Source organism: Xenopus laevis, chromosome 3L (genome assembly GCF_017654675.1).
Source record: "Xenopus laevis strain J_2021 chromosome 3L, Xenopus_laevis_v10.1, whole genome shotgun sequence".
In the NCBI taxonomy this organism is placed as follows: Eukaryota; Metazoa; Chordata; class Amphibia; order Anura; family Pipidae; genus Xenopus; species Xenopus laevis.
The window spans coordinates 127,320,328-127,345,403 of record NC_054375.1 but is presented as its reverse complement, the minus strand read 5'-3'; the positions used below and the strand labels follow the sequence as shown (position 1 = coordinate 127,345,403).

The following is a 25,076-nucleotide window of genomic DNA, read 5'->3' as shown; positions in this document are numbered from 1 at the left end:
GTAGACCCAGAAAGTGGTAACCTCTAAACTAGATAAAAATAGATATGAAATAGTAAGTGAAAGGTGTACTTTTCATAAATAACTGAAAATTTAGCGAATTTCCCGTGAAATTCGCGAAATGGCGACAAATGTGCGTCGGCGTCTTGTTTTTGATGCCAGCGTCTGTTTTTTGACGCTGGCGAATTTTCATGGCGGTTTCGCGAATTGTCGGAATTCGCCACAAATTCGCGCCTGGCGAATAAATTCGCCATATATTAGTATACTATTGTTTTCTACAATGTGCTTTGTAAGGTGAAACCTAAATCCCTAAATACCCAATATGCCTGCTTCTCTTTGGTACAAAGTAGCTTATTTTTATATGCCTGCTTCTCTTTGGTACAAAGTAGCTTATTTTTATAAATTAAAATTGCAGCATGTAAAGCAAATATCTGAAAATTACATTAGTATGTATATTTTTAATACAAGGACCTGTTTTAGGCACCTGTTATCCAGAATGTCCAGGACCTGGGGGTTTCTGGATAATGGATCTACCCATAATTTGGACCTTCATACCTTAAATTGACTTAAAGGAACAGTAACATCAAAAAATAAAAGTGTTTTAAAGTAATGAAAAAATAATGCAATGTTGCCCTGCACTGGTAAAACTGCTGTGTTTGCTTAAGAAACGCTACTATTGTTTATATAAATAAGCTACTGTGTAGCAATGGGGGCAGCCATTCAAAGGAGAAAAAGCTCAAGTTACACAGCAGATAGCAGATAAGCTCTGTCTGTATTATCTGTTATCCATTAGTTATCCTGTGCCATATAGCCGTTTTTCAATTTCTGCCATTGCTCCACAGCAGCTTGTTTATATGAACTATAGTAGTGTTTCTGAAGCAAACAGATCAGTTTTACCAGTGCAGAGCAACAGTACATGATATTTTCATTACTTTAAAACACTTACATTTTTTGGTGTTACTGTTCCTTTAAACATCAAATAAACCCAATAGGCTGGTTTTGCTTCCAAAATGATTCATTATATCTTAGTTTGGATCAAGTAAAAGGTACTGTTTTATTAATACAGAGAAAAAGGAAATCATTTTTAAAATCTTGGAATATTTGGAAAAAATGAAGTAAAATAGTTTGAAGCTTTCAGGATAACAAATTTCTAGAAAATGGATCTCCTACCTGTATATTAATTGTAAATGAATTCCGCAAATCATTTTTGTATTACTATACCTTTAAAACAAAAGGCCACAAAGTGCAATTTTTGAAAACATAGCACTTCAACATTTTGCACAAATCAAAACAGAGATTTTCAACCTGAATAATTGTTTTTGTTTCTTTTTAAATTGTTTTCTATACTGGAATGTCATGGGCATGTGATACAGGTGGTGTGAGCTGGCTTGGCTAGAAATAATACAGGTTTTTTTGGTTGCATATATATATATATATATTTTTTTTTAATTTGGTGTCAGTTTAACTGATTTTAAGAGCTGTGTGCCATGGAAGAGTAATTTTTTTCATTACATTCATTCAGCCAGAACCCTCAATTCTCCGTAGTTTCAGTGCTGGGAGGTAGATGTCTCAGCTTATATTTTGATGTCACAATGTCTAACATTGCCAGGCTTTTTGAAACGACCTGAGATCCCTGATGGATACATAAAAAAAGAATGGGAGTAAAAGGTCTGACAGAAGGAATCCACAGAATCATTATGTTCTACACATGACCATTATCTGATGCCATAAAGTCATTTTATGGCCCTCTCAAACAAAGTGAATGACACCTAATTAATGTCCCTGTGAGTGTTAAACACGCCATCAATACGCAGATAGGATTCAGAGCTTGCCATATCCTGCAATGTGAAAGCATCCACCTCCTGAATACATCAAGGCATCAATAAAATCAATCAAGGTGTCGGCGTTATGTTGTTCACAGACAGTTCTCTGTGCAGGAGAATAACCGGAGCTTTGTGTGCAAGCTCTACAGCAATTCAATTATAGGGGTCCCTTATAAAGTGCGGATCAGCAACAAAGCAAAATCTAAGCCAATTATAAAGATCATTGAAGACCGGCCTGTTCTCATTAATATCAAGACCAATCAGTTGGCAAAGGCTGGGAGATTTTATAACCTTCCCCAATATAACGGGAAATACTTTATTCTATCTCTTTTCTTTTTAATTAAGCTTCCTACTATTTGTGCAGCTTTTTCTAAACGAACCTATAAAGTTGAGATGGTTAATTCACTTATGGATCGTTATAGACTCCATTTTATCAAATATTAAATAATTAAAATGTACATTTTTTTTAAAAAGATCCCAACTAAGTTATAGTTGAAGGCTTTTTCACCGAAAAATTTGCAAATTTCCTTCAAAATTCGCGAAACAACAAAAAAGTCTCGTAACGCAAATTTTGATGCCTGCATCAATTTTGACATCAGCGTTAAAGTCAATGGGCATCCGAATAATGTCGGCGTGCACGCAAGTGACTTTTCCGGCGCGCACCAAATTTCACCAGTTCCACAAATTTTTTCACCAACGGCAAAACACGCAAATTTGCCTTGGATTCACACCTGGCGAATTTATTCGCCCATCACTGATTACTTGTGGCTTTTGTTTAGTTGGCTTATTATTCAGCAGCTCTTCAGTTTGCCGAAGCAGCAATCTGGTTTCTAGTCGTCAAAATACCCTAGCAACCATGCATTGATTTGAATGCGAGACTGGAATATGAATAGGAGATGAGATAGAAAGATGAGTAATAAAAAATAGCAATAAAAATAAATGTATAGCCTTACAGGGCATTTGTTTTTAGATGGAAAAGTCAGAAGAAAAAGGCAAACAATTAAAAACAATTAAAAAGCTATTAAAAAAATGAAGACAAATTGAAAAGTTGTTTAGAGTTGGTCATTTCATAACATACTAAAAGTTAACTTAAAGGTGAACCACCCTCATAGTCCTAGACTATGGACCTATTCTCCATGCATACATAGACCATGATCTGAACTGCAGGGATAGAGTCATGTATGCAATATCTGCAGGGGAGCATAATTCATTGGCAACAATATAAATTAACTCATGTCTTAATCATGGGCCTGTTTTTGCAAAGGAGCCTGGAACTGCAACTCTGTCCACTCCATTGTTAATTCACTGCTACTCATATAATTATTGACTATTAAAGCTCAGTCTGTGTTGTTTTCAACCCGGGGTTTTCTGGATAACAGATCTTTTCTGTATTTTCATACCTTATGTCTACTAGAAAATCATGTAAACATTAAATAAACCCAATAGGTTGAGTTTGCTTCCAACAAGGATTAATTAAATCTTAGTTGGGATCAAGTACAAGGTACTGTTTTATTATTAAAGAGAAAAAGGAAACCATTTTCAAAAATTTGGATTATTTGGATAAAATGAAGTCTTTGGGAGACGGCTTTTCTGTAATCCAGAGGTTTCTGGATAATTTATGAAATTTAGGGGTTGTGGAAGCACTCAAGGCTAAATCAAGGTATGTTTAAGTATAATGGAAGTGCTACTTACAATGCACTTCCCTGGGCCCCTGTCTCATAAGTAATTCAATATAAATGCAAGTGCATGTGTTTACAAAACAGGGGTTTTTAGTTACAAAGTTATGATCATAAAGTTGAAAAGCCACCATACCACGTCAAGGTAAACCCCATATGGCGGTCCCTAACTTCTTTATCTCAGGTCATAGTATAAAAAGACTTGGTTCTCTGCATAATAGCATTACCTGTATTCACTGTGTGTTGAACATTGGTTTCAGTCTGAAGGCTAAATCCTCCCCCGCCCATAAGGGCTTTTAAGAGAGAGAGATTGCCCAAACCAACGCCCATATTTAAAAGCATAAGACCAACATTAGTATAAAGGGGGCGGGTATGGGGTGCTATTTCTGGATAATGGATTTCCAGATAATGGATCCCATACCTGTATCACCAAAAAGTTCAAAGCTAACATTGTTTTCAAGTGTGTTGCCACCTAAAGATTGTCAGTCATGTAGTCAGCAGGATATGTTAGCTCTGGATAATTCTAATGGGGAATGAGAGATATGTAAAAAAAAAAATGATTAATAACTGCTATCCATTTACACTCTTGCATATCATTGTCACTAGTACAGTTTGTATTGATGTCTGTATGGATTTCAATAAATACTTAGGTTTGCTTCTGAGCCTGTTAATTTGTTTACTGTTAGTCATCCTATTTAATCAGCAATATATTCATCATCAAATTTGCAGTATATATATATATATATATATATATATATATATATATATATATATATATATATATATATATATACATATTTTTTTTTCCTAGCTATTGCAAGTCAAATTATTGGGATGATTGGCCATCTTTTTGTACTATCCAATAAGAAACATAAAACACAGATGGGTACAGTGTATGGTTACAGTCCAGAAAAGCGCTCTTCTAAAATCATTAAGCCCCATTTAAAGGGGACCTGTCACCCAAAAAAAATATTCAAAATCCTATTTCATCACATTAGTCAAGCAAAATGAACTTTAATTACACCATATAAATGATTTGAATCTTGTTTCCTTCAGTCTGGGAATTCATAATTACAGCAAGCAGGCAGGAGCCATTTTGTGGACACTGTTATTAAGGCAAGCCTTGCGTCATCTCAGAATCTTGTTTGTGCACCAGAATGGGGGATCTGATGTCCATCCTCATGCCCTGGCTACACAATTAAATGGTAAAGAGAACGGGGGAATGTGGGGAGAGCAGTGACATCTAGGAAGTGCTGAATGGAAAGTGAAAGTAATTGTCTGCCCCGCCTAAGGCATAGAGGAGGGGCAGACAATATTTGATTGACAGCTGAGATTTTTAAGCAAGCTTACAACAGCTATGAATGCTTTAATAAAAAATAGAAATTGGATTTCATGTTTAATTTGAAAAGGACTTTTATTATACAGATTTTTGTGTCTGGGTGACAGGTCCACTTTAACTTGTATTGAGCTCATTTTATTGCACCATTTCAGTGGGATGTTAGAGCTTGCTGCTACTGAGCTTTAACACATCATAGCACAGAATGTAGAGTGCAAACATTGCCAAAAAATGCTACATATCAGTTCAGATTATAATAAATCTGCCCATAATTGCTTTAGCAGACAAGTGTATTGTAATGATTTTGACTCTAAAGGGCTGATTTACTAACATTCAGATTTCTAGTTTTTTCATAAATTGTATTTTTTTCTGTAAAAAAAAAATTGCGTTTTCTAAAATTCCTCTAAAACTCTAAAATTTGAGATTTATCAAGTGTAAAAACCATGAAAAACTCTAAACTGCGCCAAGTAAAAGCAAAAAATCAAAAAAAATCAACCTTCAATAAATGGGCCTCTAAAATATGATCACTATTATTGGGCGATAAGTAGTAGATGATTTTCATACCTTTCTTGCATGTCTACAGCTGCTTCCTATTTATTTGAATGGAAAATGCAGTGACTGTAGCAGGCATTAGTACTGTAAAACAGTGAGTATTCTAAATTGATCCATACCTGATATTAGCAATAACTGCCACATGAAATTCTTATGCCTGCATTTAGCATGAGCCTTAAGTGGTCATACACTGGTGCACTGTTGAGGGCATCCGACCAATCAGCTAGTGCGCCAATCAGATGAATACAATACAAGCCATACACATATATTCCATTGTTCCTTTCATTCAGGGCACCAGTCCAAATTATTAGAACTGAAAAAAGTGAGGAGGAGCTTTATTTGACAAGAAGGTGGGCAGGCAGATGAATTTTTCAAACATGACAGATCATCTGAGATCCAACAGGGTCATAGTATGACCTGTCAAAACTGCTCAGGTGAGATAGAACGCTCTAAGATAGTATGAGTTTGTGACCCAGTGGTCCCAACCAATGGCCCGCGAGCAACATGTTGCTCACCAATCACTCAGATGCTGCTTTCAGTGGCCTCAAGGCAGGCGCTTATTTTTCAATTCCAGGCTTGGAGGCAAGTTTTGGTTGCATAAAACCAGATGTACTGCCAAACCGAGCCTCTTGTGGGATGCCAGTCCACATAGGCCTTCCAAATAGCCAATCACAACCCTTATTTGGCACCCCCATGACTTTTTCCATGCTTGTGTTGCTCCTCAACTCTTTTTACATTTGAACATGGCTGACTAGTGAAAAAAAGTTTGGGGATCTCTGGTGTGACCTAAGTTTAACTTTTGCCTATACTTGTCCAAAGCAGAAATATAACCTTTTTTTTAGAAAACCACACTGTTCATAGAAAGAGTATAGATGAATCTGTGAGATGTATGAATGCTTGCGTTGTTTAGTCACTGATGGACTTAACATCTTTCACTGATGGAATAAATACATTGTGTAAATAACTGACAAGTTTATAGACAAAGGGTTAATTAGAAACATCGTTCCTCAATAGAGAATTGTAAAGTTATTGCTAATACTATACACACAGTGCTTTATCAAGTGCGGCGCTGCAACTTGAATTGCTCACTACAAAGAAATCTGGCAACACATAATTATTCCTCTAAGACAAAAAAAACAAAGGATTAATGCTGTAATGATTAATCTAGAACCAAAAGTAGAACAAAGGACGAATCTCGTAACAATTAGTTAAGCAACAAAGGAATAATCTTTTAACAAAGAATAGCAATGAATTTAATAAGAACAAATTCTTACTGAAACAAAAGAAATCCAATGTGTTTGGGAACCGTATATGTCGGATAAAAGAATTGAACAAAAATTCAGCAGACCCACGTTCTGAAGGTGCAAGTGGTAGTTTTTCCCCTTGTAAAGGTTAACCTCATTATAGAATGCATTTGTTAACATTCTGGGCCTTTTTTAATTTCATATCTTTTATCTTAATTATTATAAGCTGTTTTTGTAAAGGGCTACTTTTTCGACATTAGTCAAACGAATAAGGCTTGGGTTGATCATACATTTTGCCTATAGTTGTTTCATGCTACAAACAGGGCAAAATCTGAAATTGAAAGTAAAGTCACATTTCATTGTATCATCATCGTACAAGCACAATTTACTGAAAATCCCTTTGTATAAACAATCTCCCCCTTTAGCACAGCTGCAAGCTTTGCTGTCTTAGAGATAATGCAAACAAGCATTATACTCTATATGGGGCTTCTGAATGAACTGCTGATTTGTTTTAACTGTGCTCATATGAACCAGGAAGTAGATTGTGACTACACTTTCAATTTTAGTTTTTGCCCTGGTTAGCTCTGGAAATAAAAAAAACAATGTATATTTCTTAATTAAAACTTTCAGGAAAAGGTATGTTCAGCACAAGCTTGATTCATTGGACTAATAAAAATTAGAAGGTACATTGCCTTTTTAATATGATATTGGATTAAGTATAGAAAAACAATAGCAGTAGGCAATTTAACTACTAGCCACCTAGGCATGGTTGGGAGATTATACACCGGCTTTGTACTAGTTGGCATTATGGTGTGATTGGTGTCTCCAGGGAATAATCAAATAAATGAAGAGACATACAGTATGTTACATTCTCTCATCAATCACTCATTTATAAAAATTGTGTTTCAGTTTTCACATTTGAGTCCCCTGCCAAGAGCTGGAATGTACATCCATGTTGACATTTGTATTGTGACAATGGCTTGCATGATTTTAATGCAATTATAAGAGTAAAACAATTGACTTTGCCAAGGTACTTTGAAAGGGCAAGTTTCCTGGAGTTTCATAATGTCAGTCGACTAGCCAGTTCTTGTTGCAGACAAATAAAATTTAACTTGTTTACATTTTTCTGTGAAAAACCCTGCTGTGAATAAAACACAGACACTGACCTGCTTAAAGTTGTCTCTTGTTGTGAGAAAGGTGTCACTACTTCTGCCATTTTAGTAATTCCCTATAATATACGGTATATATATTTGTTCAGCATAATTATATTACATCTGGCAAACAGTGACTGTCTATATTTCCATCATTAAACACAGCAATCACAAAGAATATGGCATTCCTGCAAAACTATTGCCCAGAGATGTAAAGGGTGTGCCATCCTTGGTGTAGATAGTAATCCAATTTCAACCATATGCCACATTTAAAGTAGCAGTAGCTCCAGGGTTCCCCCAACAACAAAAGGCAAAGCAGTGCAAAAGTTCAAGGAATGGCTTTGGGCACAAATATCTCAAATTCTTTGATTTATGATTGCATTTACCTGTGTGATCTGTTTTCACCATATAATCGTGTTGCTAAATAAGTAGAAAATGCTAGCAATTATTGGCTATTTACAAATGCAAATTGGATATAAATTGCCATTATTTATTCATAATGCAGAGCTGTACTTATAATTCCAGCCATTCTTCATATTTCATCCGTCACAAGTTCATCTGATGCTTTAAAAGAGATAAAATCATGCTTATGTTTTAAAACAAAATGGGTGAAACAGTGCCAAGTTAAGCTAGCGGGCGCCCTAGGCAACTGCCTCCTCGCGCACACGAGCGATTGGTCTAAGGGATTGCATGTGCGTGCGACGGGGGAAGCGTGCATGCACAGGAAAGTGCCATGATTAATTTCTCCTGCAGTTGGGGAGCCACAAGGGTCCAAACTAGGAGAAGGTGTCAGTGTCTGGTGCCCCTCTACCTTTGTGCCCTGGGCACATATCTCTTCTGCCTAGCCTTAGTTCCCGACCCTGGGGTGAAAGGATGGCAACCAGGGGGAAGTGCATATTTTGAGGCAAGGACCTTTATGAATTGCATCAATATGCACTCTCCATTGCATCCATTTAAAGAGCACCCACACTTGTGGGTTGGTTAGCACACGACCCCTGTAGCACCTTACTGTAGAGTCTATGATATGCAATACTTGATCTGTCTGCCATTTTCCAGGAAAACAAAACATTTGATGACTGTTGAAGAAAGCGCACATATAGCTAAAATATCAAATTAAAAAATCTTGTTATAGAATACCTTCAGAATGGAAACCCTGGAAAATTGCTTTTAGAACTGATCCTGCTTTCAGGAAAGAGCATGTCTAGTACTATAAAAAAATATTTCATAGAATTTTGGAAAGCATTCCTTTTCAAATCCATTATTTTTCTATTTAATCTCCAGAAGCATGCAAATGGAATGCAGCAATGCTCTGTACTTCTTCCAATTTATTGTGATTAGCTCCAATATCCTAAAGTAGTGCATATCAAGGAGATGCCTCTCTCATCAGATACGAGTGGTTGCTGTAAATGAGTTAATTTTAATCAATTATGTCTTCTAATGTACTAAACAGAATGTTTCATTTTCTGCTACTGCACATCTTAAATTATCTTCAGGTGCGTGCGGGAAGTATAATCACATTTAATAGAAACTTTCACTTTCAGTTAATACACATTAACTAAATGTTTTGTAACATTTTCACGAGCCAATTCTAACAACACAGATGCGCCGCCATTCAAGCAACCATGAAGGAATGTAGAACATACAGGTTGGAGAGTTTTTAAGGTTCAATGGTAGAATTATGGGGCCTAGAAACGGGGTACAGACTAATTTAGTAAGGAGCCTTAAACTGACCATGTATGCAGAGCATACAGGTTGGAGAGTTTTTAAAGTTAAATGGTAGAATTATGGGGCCTAGAAACGGGGTCTATTTTTTATGGTAAATATTAACATATTTGTATATATTATTGTATACTATTGTATAGACTATTCTTAGTAAAGAGCCTTAAACTGACCATGTATGTTAATAAGGTGAATTATTGTGTCTAATAAGGCTGATCTGATAAAGGTATGGGATCCATTATCCATAAACTGATTATCCAGAAAGCTCCAAACTCCATTCTGGATAACAAGTCCCATACCTGTAGTTTCAAGCTCCATCCCCCAAGGCAATGATTTGATCTTACTGGGATCCCTTCCTTTATATACCTGTTGGCAAGGGCAGCTTCAGTAGACATAACCCTACCTGCTTGATGTTTTTTTTTTCCATCAATATATGATTGGGGGGTAATCCATTTGTCCCATACAATGGACACACCAAACCCTGACATTCCTTTCTTCTTCTTTCATGCATTATTGTATATAAATATACATAAATATTTCATATGGAAGAAAAGCTTCATTCTTTTTATGGGTAAAAAACATGCTCAAAGACCAACTCTTCCCCATGAATACAGTGATCTTGCATTTGGCAACACTTCATAAAGGGCAGCATGTAGGCATACCCTCTTGCCCCCTATACCACTAAATTGAGAATCATTCTAATGTGGCAAGTGCAGGGTACAAAGTTGCTATGTATTTCCAGCACCCCACACTGCAGATTTATAATACTCAATGAGGTTTAGATATGGCCAGGACTCAAGTGCTTGTTAAATGAGCTCCAGGGAACATGATATTGTAGCCCTTAATGCTTTTTGTGCTTGAGTCCTGGTCTTCAATAAACAACCCATCGGTCCTTTGTTCCCATTTTTGCACTTTGCCAATTTTGTAAATGAGAACTATTGTATTTCTTAGTAGATGCCTAAGATGACTTCTTCAAAGATGCTTTCATTCTAGTGACTTAAAGAGATTTCTGTTTTACAGCATATTGATTTTCGTGCATTTTCTGGCTTCTTGAATCCCTCAGTGGTCTGTGAATGTCAATGATCTGTTTAATTTAAAGTATTCTGACTTTTTCACCCCCTCCTTCTTTATTTTCTGTGTTTGTGTAGGTGCCGAGAATGCAAGTGACATTGCCCTGTACTCTGGTCTGGGAGCAGCCATCATCGCCGTTGCTGTGCTGGTGGTAGGGATTACTTTGTACAGAAGGAGCCAGAGCGAGTATGGCGTGGATGTTATTGATTCGTCTGCCTTGACAGGAGGCTTTCAGACCTTCAATTTCAAAACTGTCCGACAAGGTTAGTGTTTTGCGACCTTGACTTGGTTGCCCTTTCTTTTCCCTCCTGAGCATTTACAGTGTATGTATCTGATGTACTATATTGAGATGAACTCTGACATATGTCAAAAAGAAACAATATCTTTGCTGCAGAAAGTAATATATAACCCTAGGGACACACTAGAGGATCAAAGGATAAGATCCATGTCAAGGTGCTACTGATACTCCCACAAAAAGGCTTTCCTAGACAGCCAGATTGTCACTTTTTCTGTTATCAAAACCCAGAAAAGAAAGCCTCGTCCCAATATGTGATTGTCTGTAGTGATTAGCGAATCTGTCCTGTTTCGTTCCGCTGAAAAATTTGTGAAACACATTGAAGTCTTGTGGCAACTTTTTGGTACAGCAAAAAAAAAAAAAAGATTTCCTGCGAATCCATGCTTGGAAAAAAAAATGCTCATCACTAGGGGGCCGATGCATCAAGGGTTGAATATCAAGGGTTAATTAACCCTCGATATTCGACTGGGGAATGAAAATCCTTCGACTTCGAAACATCGAAGTCGAAGGATTTTGCGCAAAAAGTTCGATCAAACGATCGAAGGAATAATCCATCGATCGAACGATTAAATCCTTCGAATCGAACTAATTGAAGGATTTTAATCCAACGATCGAAGGATTATCCTTCGACCAAAAAAACTTAGCCAAGCCTATGGGGAACTTCCCCATAGGCTAACATTGGGTTCGGTAGCTTTTAGGTGGCGAACTAGGGGGTCAAAGTTTTTTCTTAAAGAGACAGTACTTAGACTATCGAATGGTCGAATAGTCAAACGATTTTTAGTTTGAATCCTTCGATTCAAAGTTGTAGTCGAAGGTCGAAGTAGCCCATTCGATGGTCGAAGTAGCCCAAAAAACACTTTGAAATCTAAAGTTTTTTACTTCGAATCCTTCACTTGAGCTTGCTGAATTGGCCCCTAATTGTCTCTTATATGTAGGTGAATTCTAAATTCTAAGTCCTGTTGCCAGGGGATGGCAATCCAATTAATAAAGTTGCATGCTTTTCCGAAACCACATACCTGGTGTCAAACTTTGAAATCTTGAGCTCCAGTACGAGAGGCAATTTTTGTACAACTAAATTGAGTTCCATTTAGCATTGATTTTTTTCTGTGGATTATTGAACCAACAATTTTAACATGATCTGGACTACTATATTGACGTAATATATGTGTAATTCAATGGCAAATGTAGTCTACACCCTTAAATATAAATGTTCTACAATGACTTGAAAGGAAAATATGAGCTTTGTGATGGAAATGTACTTTACACTGGTGCCAGCTTATATTCCTCATTGATGAAATTAATCTCCTTTGCAGCTCCATCACTAAAATTACTTTTTCACAGTATGCAGACAGTAGCCTGCTTTTGTAATATGCCTATAATCATTGCAGCCATAGCTGTGCTAAAAGAACTCCATTATTGTGCTACACCGGGCTCATGAAGGCTGAAGCAGCATGCACTACATGGGAAAAATCATACAGTTATCTATTGGTTGAGGCATGAGTTCTGTAAAAATGACTTTTTCTTGAAAGGGGAAAAGCATAGTGCTTTATAAAAAAAATATATACTGCAAGAGGCAATCACTTGGATAAACCTTGTAGCACTTGGCTCTGCAAATATGAAACTTTCAGACTACCCAGGACTTTAATGATTCATTAGGTGCTGACTGCAGGTTTGTGTCAGAATGTGCCTTCTAAGGTCTTCTAAGGAGCCTAACATCTTGAGTATATTTTTAAATACAGATATAGTATAATACATCATGCTACAGGTGTTATATTTCCTACATGAACATTTTCATAGGAGCTCATTTCCTGGGGTCCACTGGAGATCCTCATCAGCACAGTGGCAATTGCAGTAAAAGCGACAATAGGGTAGCAAAAAGCCACAGTTGACAGTAACAGAGTCTCTTCCACACATTCCATCAAAAATAAAATAAATTAAAAAACAAAGTTGAGGCTTTCTTCAACCCTAAATGGGGTATTATGTCATAAACCCCCTGCTATGACCAAGATGTTACCCATGTTGTAGTCATGTCATGTCATGAAATGCAATAAATAGAAAAAAATTAATTAATACAATAATATCAATGGTTTAAGTTAGAAGACATCAGTGGATGTGGGTAGGGTGTGGCCTTTGAAGAAGTATTGAGACATTGATCTAGTGCAGGTTAGACAGATATGTGTTTATTCTGTGGTTCTTATGGTTAATGGACATTACCATGATGGTTTTATACAGTATATAGTTACTTCTAGTGTACCTACACTTGGGGGCAGATTTATTTACTAGGCTCGAGTGAATTTTCGAAGTTAAAAAAGTTTGAATTTCGGAGTAAATTTTTGGGTACTTAAATGATCGAATAAGCTATATTCGACCATTCGAGTTTGATTCGAACGATTCGAAGTAAAAATCGTTCGCATATTCGACCATTCGATAATCGAAGTACTGTCTCTTTAAAAAAAACTTCGACTTCATACTTCACCAAATTAAAGCTACCGATGTGCAATGTTAGCCTATGGGGACCATCCACAGCACTTTTCTAAGTTTTTTTTTGATAGAATAGAAATCCTTCAATCGATCGCTAAAAATCGTTTGAATCGTTCGTTCGATCGATCGAATACGCTAAAAATCTTTTGTCTTCGATATTCGAAGGATTTTAATTTGAGGGTCCAATTTCAAAGTTTTTTTAACTTCGAAATTCAACCGTTTGTAAATCTGCCCCTTGAAGTACTGTAACTATATATAAAGCCAGTTAGTGTCTCTGACATGCAACTCATCTTTCACATTTGTGTCCTATGAAAATCATTTAAATATTATCTGACAACATGTGTTTTATGCTCAGTTTAGCTAATATCCACAAAGCCATACAATGCAAAAGAGCCTTTGCTTTTCTATCCCCATCCATTACCTGTTTATGCTTTGAAGTCCTCCTCTAGAGATGGCTTTCATGTGGCATGGATTTGGTGTTTGATCTTTTGGAATAATAAATAATAAACCAATGTAGCCTTTACTCTGTGATTATAGTCTTTTATGCTTTTTCCTTAATTCATAATTTTACTTATTTATCTGCCTGAAAAAAGAAAAACATAAAAAAAAAACATTATTTTGTTTTATTTAGAGATGGTTTATTTACTACACCAGATACTGTACCTTCCAGGAGTGACACCCATCTGTTGCTGAACTGCTATACAGCTTACAGAGTCCCTGGTGATGTGACGCTTAGTTCTGTAACAGCTGGAGAGCGACAGGTTGCAGATCCATGATATGATACCATTTCCATAGATAAATAAAGGAGCTGAACTATTTAGTGGTACAAATCTATAACTAGATACAGGGAGAAAACAGAACTGATTTTTCTTTGATCTTTCTTTCTTTCTTTCTTTCTTTCTTTCTTTCTTTCTTTCTTTCTTTCTTTCTTTCTTTCTTTCTTTCTTTCTTTTTTTCCACATGGGAAGCCTTGGCCACTAGTATGCTCAGAAATGCTGGATTTGGTGTTTCTGAGGATCATTGTGGGCTTTTGCTGCCCTAACATTTAATCTGTATCTGTTTGTGCACATGCTGGTCAGTGAATTCCAAGTGACTTTCGCCTGCACCCACAGATGCAAGTGATAAACACCACTTATTGACAATTATCCATATCTTGAGAACATATTGATTTTTCAGTCTAGGGCCCAACAGCAGGAGGCACCTGATATCAAACATGTGTTGTATACTGGTAGAAACACTCTGGAACTAGGTTGTTGTTCTAGAAAAAATACAGCTGTAACACCTCTTTGTTGCAAAAGTGAGAATTTAAATTTATTAGGTCAGGCAACCAGGCAAAGGGAGAGACTAAGCCTGATTGTCTGACCTAATAAATTTAACTTCTCACTTTTGCAACAAAGAGGTGCTACTGCTTTTTTTTTTCTAGAATAACAGCCTAGTCCCAGAGTGGAGTGTTTCTACCAGTATACAACACCTGTTTGGTGTCAGGTGCCTCCCTAAATCAGTTGTACTGGCTAATACACTAGATAGCTTTAAGAAGGGCTTGGATGACTTGACTTTTAAGAAAGCAGGAAAATGCAGCAATAATTGAAATGATCTTTTAGTACAATGTTGGTTTGATTGCCGTATTGAAGTCAGGAAGGCATTTTTACCCCTCTGAGGCAAACTGGAGAGGCTTCAGATTTTTTTATTATTTTTATTATTTATTTAGCCTACCTCTGGATAAAGTAGCAGTAAGGCAATATGTCCGTGAAGGTTCTCATTTATCCAGGTCATGGTATAGCCAGCGCCGTTTCTGGGGAAGGAGCCACCCGAGGCGGCTCCTGCAATGCCGCCCCCCAACCGACTTACCTGTCGGGAGGGGAGGCAGGCACACGATTACGGAGAGCGCAATTGCGCTCTCTCGCAATAGCGCAGCCGAATTTCCGGTTTAAAAACTCTTAAAACTCAACTCTTAAAGGTGCAGGAGCGGCTTTTTGCCGCCCCTGGAATCCTCTCTGGAGCTGCCGCCTGAGGCGAGCGGCTCAGCTTGCCTCATTGGCGGAGCGCCCCTGGGTATAGCTATGCTAATAGTAATAGGTCAAATTAACTGAACTTGCTGCAAGTTAGGAAAGTTTCACTTAGCCATAAAAGAACACAATAGACTCGATGGACAAGTGTCTTTTTTTTTCAACCTATGTTAATATGTATGCATGCTTAAAGCAGAACAAAACAATGAAATAGTTATATGTTTACCTTACCAACATAATGCAGCCCTGTTAAAGGTTTTGCAGGTATGGGATACGTTATCTAGAAACCCATTATCCACAAAGCTACAAATTATGGCATGGACTTTAGACTCCATTTTAACCAAATAATCCACATTTTAAAAAATGTATTAATTTTTTTGAAATAATAATAATACAGGTTTATTTAATGTTACCATGATTTTCTAGTAGATGTAAAGTATGATAATCCAAATTACGGAAAGATATGGTATGCAGAAAACCCCAGGTCCCAAGCATTCTGGATAATCCCATACCTGTATAAACAAACTAAAAAAAAGTTTAAAAAAGTATCCCTTTAAAAAAAGGCCACTAAACATTCATGGTGATCATATGGAAAATTACTTTTTTTTAAATAAAAGTTTCCAACTTGTCACTTGTATCACTGTAAACTGCAGATGGAGCAGGTTAAACTAAATGATCTGTTGACTTATGAGTTACTTGCAGGAAACCATTAAGATTCTGCAAATAAAGGTGGCCATACACGAGCAGATAAAAGCTGCCGACAGACCGAGTCGGCAGCTTATTGGCCCGTGTATGGGGGCCCCCGACGGGCTTCCCCGATTGAGATCTGTCCGAAAGTCGGCCAGATCTCAATCGGATGGGACTAAAAATCCTGTCTCATCTGTTTGTTGATGCGGTCCCGCAATCCAACCGCCCGTTCCCGTTTGTTAGGATCCGATCATGGGGCCCTAGGATCAGTGGGCGTATCGGAGAGAGATCCGCTCGTTTGGCGACATCGCCAAACGAGCGGATCTCTCCGCGTATGGCCACCTTAAGAAGCTGATTAAAAATCAGGGTCTTGAATTCTGAATAGCTTTCTTCTCCTGAGTGTCACCTGATACTTCAGAAGGGACAAGAGGGACCTCTTCAAAGAAAATGGCTCAGGATATTAAGAAATAAAGGAAATTACTCTTTATTGTACATACAGAAATCAAGGACAGTAGCAACTTATAGACATGTACAGGTATAAAAGACATAATTTTTGGTTTAAGTTAAAATAGTATTTTCTTTAGTGTCTAGAAGAATTCTAGTTGTATCTTAAAGAAATAGTCACGTTTATCTGAAAAAAAGAAAACTGAATATACATCTTGAAAAGTTCACTTATAAAAGGATAATAAGTTTAGCTGAAGTTTCAAATCAAACACCTGCATTTCCCAGTGGATTAGCAAACGTTTCATCAAAACTAACCATGATCTGTTCTCTCATCTTTTTGTTCTACCACACTTTGGCAGTAGGTGAGAGAATATGTAGCTGAACTGGATTTTGCTTGTAACCTTGAATAAACCTTAATAAATGCTATAGAGAGGAATCAAGCTTTATACAAACTTCTGAGCGGTGCCGCGTCGTTCTATTTCCCTCTCCCAATACCAGCTGTTTTCTAGTCATCAATGCAAGAGAATTATGCATAGGATGCAAAATACCACTTAGGGAAAGAGAACAGTGATCCCTCATTAAGAGAAGAGGCTTGTTACACGGCGTTCTATAGCAATGGGGAAGAATAAATAAAATATTATGCTTCAGGAAGCCTTGAGGCAAAGGATAAAAATGAAAATAAAGACCCCTCCCCAAACAAGAGTACAGCGACTGTTGCGTTCCCAGGAGAAAGCATGTTTCCTGTGACAATTTAACTCCAATGTTGCTTTTTTAAGCTTTTATATATATTTCTGCTCAGTTTGCTACTTCACGATCCTTATTCAAGCCTTTGAAGAACCCATGTTTTGGTCAGGGCCAGGAGAGCTAGTAAATTCTGGAAATACAAATTCAAATTATAACATAGCAGATATTTCAGTATTCTGTGATTTCAGCTCCAGTATTCTACTAACTGTGCAACCATCAATATTTTGTGGGCTAATGAATTGCCATATTGGATGTCTGATGACAGTTTAATATTAAAATGATCGTGTAATACATTTGATGCCTACAGAACCTTGAGCAGACCCCCTTGGAGGCCATGACAGGTCCATGACAGTATTCATCTACCTTATATTGAAGCTGTCTAGATATATAGGTACAGTAGTATCTGGAGGTTTAATGGCAAATATAGCAGTTATTTTGGCATTGTTCTGTACTTTTTATGTGTATTGTAAGAGCTATTGTACAAGGGCAAAGTGGCATTTGTTGAATGTTTATAATATTTAGTGACATATTTATATGTGTGAACACGAGCTGCAAATACTCTTACTTTTGGCTGTGGAATACTCCTAAGACCACAATAACAAAATAAAAGAATTGGTAAAATAAGTAATAAGGAAACTGTATATGAAAGTACTGTTTACTTCTCCATTACGTCATGTATCACTTGTCACCCCCTCCCCATTATATTGTTTGTAATTGCTTTATTTTTGTTCTGATTGTGTTCACTCCCCCCCCACTGCAGAATATTCTGGTGCACTATAAATGAACAATAATAATGAATGGGGCTTAGAAAATGGCAGCTAACAATCTTGTTTGCTTATTTATTTCTGTTTTGAGGAGCAAAGCTTTAGTGGTTTTTAGTTGTCGTTTTTATTACTGTCTTCATGTCTGTCTCCTTCTTACAGGTAACTCTCTCCTCCTGAACTCATCTCTCCAGCCTGATCTAACAGTGAGCAGAACCTATAGTGGCCCAATCTGCTTTCAAGATCCAATGGACAAAGATTTGATGACAGAGTCTTCAATATTTAACCCTCTTACAGACATTAAGGTGAAAGTTCAGAGTTCCTTCATGGTGTCTCTGGGAGTGACTGAAAGGCCTGATTTCCAAGGAAAGACCATTTCTGGGTCATTTCCTCATGGTAATAACAGGTGTTTTGGGACGCTGCATAGCAGGAACAAACTTCCCTACATCCAGAATCTCTCATCTATTTCATCCAAGCCAGAAATGAGAGTCAGTGGACATTTTGGCCATCAAGGAGGACGCTTAGTGATGCCAAGTACAGGTAAATCTTTTTAAATATTTTACAAGATATACTGTAAAGCTATAAGGTGGCATTAAACTATCTGTGGAGAGGTGTCAAAACAGCATTGTATATGGCAGAAAATAAAGGTTCAAAAGATGGGTCAAAGAAGCCATATATACGAAAATGAAAAAACCAGAGGCGGGGGGTGTGACATCTATTGTCTGCCACATACAATGCTGTTTTGGCACCTCTTCCTGGACAGTCTTTAAGAGATAAAATACAGCAAGTACAGTTGATTTTATTTACTACTATAGATAGCACCCAATGGGGGTTAAATCACAGCCATTTAAATTAAAAATCTCCCCAAATCCTTCTACAGTACTTCAGGTTTACATAGGATCTGTTATCAATGAACAGAACCTTGCCAGTTCTAGGAAATCAAATCAATATGTGTATTATATGAAATGACCGAACATTGATGATAGATAGATAGATAGATAGATAGATAGATAGATAGATAGATAGATAGATAGATAGATAGATAATAGATAGATAGATGATATATAATGGATATATAGATGATAGATAGATAGATGATAGATAGATAGATAGATAGATAGATAGATAGATAGATAGATAGATAGATAGATAGATAGATAGATTGATAGATGATAGATAGATAATTTTTGTAGTTCAAGGCCAAAGGTAGAGTTGGCATTTAAATTTCATTATAGTATTTAGAATTCAATCATCATAAACAATTTTTACCTTGTGCTGTATGGTGATTACCTGTTTTTTTATTGCAGTTCAGTGACTGTGAAAAACAATTCTATTACTGCGAAGAAAACCATTTCATTAATGTATACCTTTACCTTTTAGTATCAGACAGACTTACATGTAAGAAGGCACTTTGTGCACTCATTTTACTTTCAGATTGATCAACAGAAGTGCCTTTTAAACTACCGCCAGCAAAATATGATCTTTGTTTTTTCAGTGTTAAGAGTTCTTATAAACTTATAAACTCTTACAAACTTATTAACTTCAATAAGATGGGAAATGTGCCTGGCAGTATAATGATTTTTATTGTTTAATTGTTATGGCCAGGATATGCTTGCTCTTCAAATTCTTCAACGTGGATGGTGGTCCCTACATTGTCAAGGTGAAGAACAGATAGGAACAATGACAACATTTCACTGACATGTCTAAGCTGTCAAACATAGACCAAAGATCGGAGGAGAATGGGGAGAGCAAGCCTTCTCCTGTATTATTCACCAGCACATCACTGGCCTTTCAAACCTGTCTCTTGAAATCTTGCATCCTGCTCCCATCCATAAACTTTCTGTCAAGAGTGGCTCAGTGCCAGGTTTTCTACTAATTAGTCAGCTCCATTTGCTCCCTTGGGAGATGCAGATCCCGCACAAAAAATCCTCCATGGCAACCATAACTTGGTTGTGTTCCACTTCAGTATTGTATGTTCAATTCTGGACATTTTGCTAAAATCACTCAACATTAGGGTGACAGAGATATTTCCCAATTATTTGAGCAGAAATGTTATTCTAATTGCAGCCAAATATTTTAGTGCACATGACGGTACACAAAACATGGAGGAGGAGATGCCACCTACGCTGAAGTACAATGTTTCTGTCATAATCTAAATGTCAAGTTGTCTCAGATTTGTTAGGCACAGTCCTCACCTCATAATCCCCCATGGCTCTAAAGTAGAATTAGTTTGCAACGTTAACTAAAAATTTCTCAACTGAACCTCGTGCTGCACATTTTTAATTCTAAGTGGGGCATGCAGGGCTAAGTTCACCACATATTATGCTACACTCTACTATATTTTAAATGGTTGTGGTGTTCTAGAATCCTGTAATTTTGGATGGTTTGAGTGTTGTTAAAAATTTCATTTTAACCATTCCCTGTTCCAAGAAGCAATGTTTTTCTTCTCCCATTGGATGCTGGGAGTTGTAGTATACAACCAAGTGGGCCAAGTATAAAGCTGTTTATGCCTTTTAGATCTAAAGGGACTATATCATCCAAATCTATAATAATCAATGTATTTTTGACTGAAAACATATTTAGTAGACAGATTTTGTAAATCATTCCTCACCTTTCAAATTTATTTTTCCACCTTTATAATAGACTGTACTATCACAGTGATTACCAACCATGCTTAAAACTACTTCAGAGTTTTGAAATACAAAATCTAGGTAAAAGTGCGAACAACCAAGCAAGAACATGCCATTTTATGAAAACTGTTTAAAAATGTATTTTTGTGTTCATGAAACGTTATGACAAATTAAAAAGCTAATTTGGGGTGGCCCATTTATTAAAGATCAAATTTTGGTGGTATTAGAGCTTTCGCATCTTTTATTAACTTTCATGGCATTCGCTGTTTTAGAGAAATAAAGTTTAATCGCGGTTTCAACCACGACTAAACTCTATTTCTCTAAAGCCACAAAGTACAAATGGAAAAAAGTGCTGAACGTTCAACAAGAAAAATATAAATATCTCTAAAACCTTTGCAAATTTGAGTTTTTCAGACAATTACAAGAGGGAAAAAAATTCCAAAAACCTCTAAAGGTCTGAATGTTAAAAAAAAGGTCCAATAGGATCAGCGCAGCTCCCATTGACTTCCAATAGACCTCAACTGCTTTTGGGTTTTTTTTTTAATTTTTTGTTTTAGAGAAATTTAAAAAAAAACACAAATGTTTAGAGAAAAAATATGGTTTGTGAAAATAAGGAAGTCTAAGGGGCAGATTTACATAGGGTCGAATATCGAGGGTTAACCCTCGATATTCGACTGCCGAATGTAAATCCTTCGAATATCGAAGTCGAAGGATTTACGGCAAATAGTTCGTTCGAACAAAAAATCGTTCGTTTCGAAGGATTTTAATCCATCGATCGAACGATTTTTCTTTGACCTAAAAATTGTTACAAAGCCTATGGGGACCTTCCCCATAGGCTAACATGGCACCTCGGTAGGTTTTAGGTGGAGGGGGTCGAAGTTTTTTTTAAAGAGACAGTACTTCAACTATCGAATGGTCGAATGGTCGAATATTTGAATGATTTTTAGTTTGAATCGTTCGATTCTAAATCGAAGTCGTAGTCGAAGGTCGAAGTAGCCAATTCGATGGTCAAAGTAGCCAAAAAAAACATTTGAAATTCAAAGTTTTTTTATTCTATTCCTTCACTCGAGCTAAGTAAATGGGCCCCTAAATGTTAGTAAATAGGCTAAGTTATTATACTATAGTTTATTGGCCTTTATATTCAATCCAGTTTTGCCTGTTTTTGGTCAGGCTGCTGAAGGAGGAATTTAATAGAGCCATGAGAGCAAATGTCTCTTTGGTGAAATAAATACAACCTGAAAAATACACTGTATATGCAGCCCAAAATGTTATTTTCCCTCCTCATTGATTTCCAATAACCAAACTGATATGAATGGACCGAAAAGATGGAGTGGTTGGGAGAGACGGTAAAGCTCTAAAAAGCTTGAAATAACTTCATATACATCTTAAAAGCTTTTAAGTTGTACATTCTGCCTACCGATTGATTACTGTGGGTTATTAGGAGCACATTTTAGGCCATTTATTACATTACTAATATTGACTCACAAGGTCAACTGTTAACTGTGTTGAAAGTATACAATCATATACATTGATTACTTTGTATAGTTCGAAAACATCATCATAAGGCATATGGTCAAGAGAAGGCCATTTGAATGTGTCAAGCCCGATGCTTTTGGACTTGTCACACTCCCTTTGGCTTTTTTTAGCACTTGTTTTGCTAGTAGAATGCTCTACAATCACTTGTTATTTTGGGAATTTATTGGAGCTAATGTTCTGTACAACAACAGTTTTATTAGATGAACTGGAATCCCCTTAGAGACAAGCTCTGCTGAGGAACCAGTCCTATTTAGTACTTTTAGCCATTTAAATGACTCTTATTCCTTCAGGGAGCAAGAGATGTCACTGAGACTAAGGGTAGTGAATCCAATGCCTAAAGGTATTATTGTTACCTTTAATTATTTAAGATTGCTAATGGCTAAGGATTTACTGTAGCCTTCAGTATTCATATGATTATGTTCCTATTGTAAAGGATTCTCTGCCTGATAGCTGGGGGAATTTACAGTGCTATTTTATCAGTAATGACTCTTTATTGCTGCAGTAAATATTGTGCTCATGTGTTCCCATAATGCAGGCTTTCTGTAGATGTGGAGCCCCAAGGGAGTCATGACAATGTTTTCAGGAGGCACATGCATTCTTACCTAGCAGACCTTGGATATTTATTGAGTTATTGTGAAAATAAAATTTCCTTTGAGGGGTTTGATTAAATGTTGTAAAAAGTTAAACAAACAGTGCAGCTCGTATTGGTTATCGGGCACATTTATGCCAATGCAGCAACACACAGTAACCAATCAGATATAGGGTTTCATTATTCTACCTTTACTAAAAATTCAAGTGAATAAAGAAATGCACTATATGGTCAAAAAAAGCAATACCACTTTTAATTAAGGAAACGTCTGTTTAAGCTACAAACATGGTGTACAATTAAGCACGCAGTTATGTATTCTCCAGCAACAAAGATAGGTCATACTAAAGAGCTCAGGAACATTCAACGTTGTTTTATCATTCCACCTTTGGAACAAGTCAGTCCATAAAATGTATGCCCTACTACAATTGCAACAATCAACTGTAACTGAAATGACTGTGACCCCTTGGTTCTTTTCTATTTTAGGAAAATAATGTGCTTATTCTGTAGGTTCCTATAGAATGTGTTTGCTGAAACAGAAATGGAAGAAACTGATTCATCTGAGCTCAGTCCAATTCTACTCCTGTTGAACAGAGTCTCCTTTAGACTGCCAGTCCCACATTGGGGGTACTAAATAGCCAATCACAGTCCTTATTTGGCACCCCAGGAACTTTTTTCATGCTTGTGTTGCTCCCCAACTCATTTTATAATTGATGAATATGAACAGGTAAAAATGAACAGGTAAAAAAGTTTGGGAACCACTTGTGTAAGTGGAGGCTCATGCACCACTCAAGAGTTTTCCTTACATCGCAGCTGTGTGCAATTTGCCAACTGGCACTATTTTGCACTTGACTGTAGAAATTATTTTCAAATCAGAGTGTGAAGGAAAAAAATGGGGCCACACTGGGTTTGTTGCCTAAGGATGAAGCAAACCCCGAACTGCCCCTGATAGCAACCAATAAGTAAAATGAACAGGTTGCAAATCTGATGTTAGTATGGGTAACTAGACCTGGCCAAATGTTGTGCTTTCATTACATCAATAATGCAAAAAAAAAAAAGGGAGTGACTGTTTGAAAACACTCACCATCTATAGGAGGGGTCCAGGTGCACTGCCTTTAAACCCTCAGCTCAAGGAGCCGATAAACAAAAAAACAGGGGTCATCCAGGCACTCAAAGATTTACAAGGGCCAAAAAAAATCAAAGTAAAAAAAGTTTATCAAAAATAACATTAAACAGATCACTAACTTCAGAGGCACTATGGGGCAAATTCACTAAGCGCCGAACGCTAGCGTCAATTCGCTAGCGTTGGTCATTTTCGTTACTTCACAAATTCACTAACAAACACTGGCGTAAATTCGCTAGTGTTACTTCGCACCCTTACGCCTCGCGAATTTTCGTAACGGACGTAACTACGCAAATTCACCAAAGCGCGCATTGTACTTAACGCTACCTTTTACGCTAGACTTCCTTTGCCACCTCAGACCAGGCGTAGCGCAATAGAGTAGATAGGGATTGCTTCAAATAAAGTTCAAATTTTTTCTAAGTCCCAAAAAACGCTGGCGTTTTTTCTATATTATGGGTGATAGGCTGAAAAATTTTTGGGGCTCCCCTCCTTCCCCCCTACATTTCCTAACTCATGGCAACTTAACTATACAGTGGGCACATGTGTAGGGCAAAAAAAAACTTTTATATGATGTTTTGAAGGTTTCCCAGGCATTTGTAGTGAATCAACGCTTAGCGAATCAACGCTAGCGCAATTTCGCAACCCTACGCTACCCCTGAGAGCAACTTCGGATTTTAGTGAATTTGCGGAGCGCTGGTGAAACTACGCCTGGCGAAGTGCGGCGAAATTACGCCTGGCGCAACTACGAATCTTAGTGAATTTGCCCCTATGTGTTTTGTGCCCCCAGGGCACTTAAACGTGGGCCCTAGGGGCTTGAAACGCATATAACCACTTGAGATAGTGATTTTGTGGAATCCTTGAGTGCCTGGATGACCCCAGTTCATTATTGATCTTTTATTAAATTGTCCTGTATAGAAAATCCTTTGGTTGGGGGGAGAAGGAGGAACAGGCAATCTCCAGTGATTACTCTATAGTGACAAGGAGATTATAACTATAAATGCATATACTTCTATTCATATAAATTCTTTCTATCTGATATACCAGAAATTTAAATTGTAAAAAAATATTTTTTTAGATAACCAATTGAGGAAATGCTAACACTGTATCAAACATTTTTTTGGCAATTGAATACCATGACAGCCGACAAATTGTCACATTGACCTAAATCTAGTACCCTGCTCACTATTAAAACTCTAATGAATATCTCATTAGAA

At 37.0% G+C, this 25,076-nt stretch overlaps 1 protein-coding gene across 2 annotated transcripts in view; it reads left to right on the top strand.

Moving 5' to 3' along the window:
• The window catches only part of LOC108710311 (netrin receptor UNC5D-like), a 408,361-nt gene that overhangs the window by 291,777 nt on the left and 91,508 nt on the right, over positions 1–25,076 (top strand). For both annotated transcript variants that reach the window (XM_041586931.1, XM_041586932.1), the window contains 2 exons: positions 10,647–10,832; positions 18,150–18,527. In XM_041586931.1, the coding sequence (XP_041442865.1) occupies positions 10,647–10,832; positions 18,150–18,527 (564 nt within the window). The remainder of the gene's footprint in view (positions 1–10,646; positions 10,833–18,149; positions 18,528–25,076) is intronic.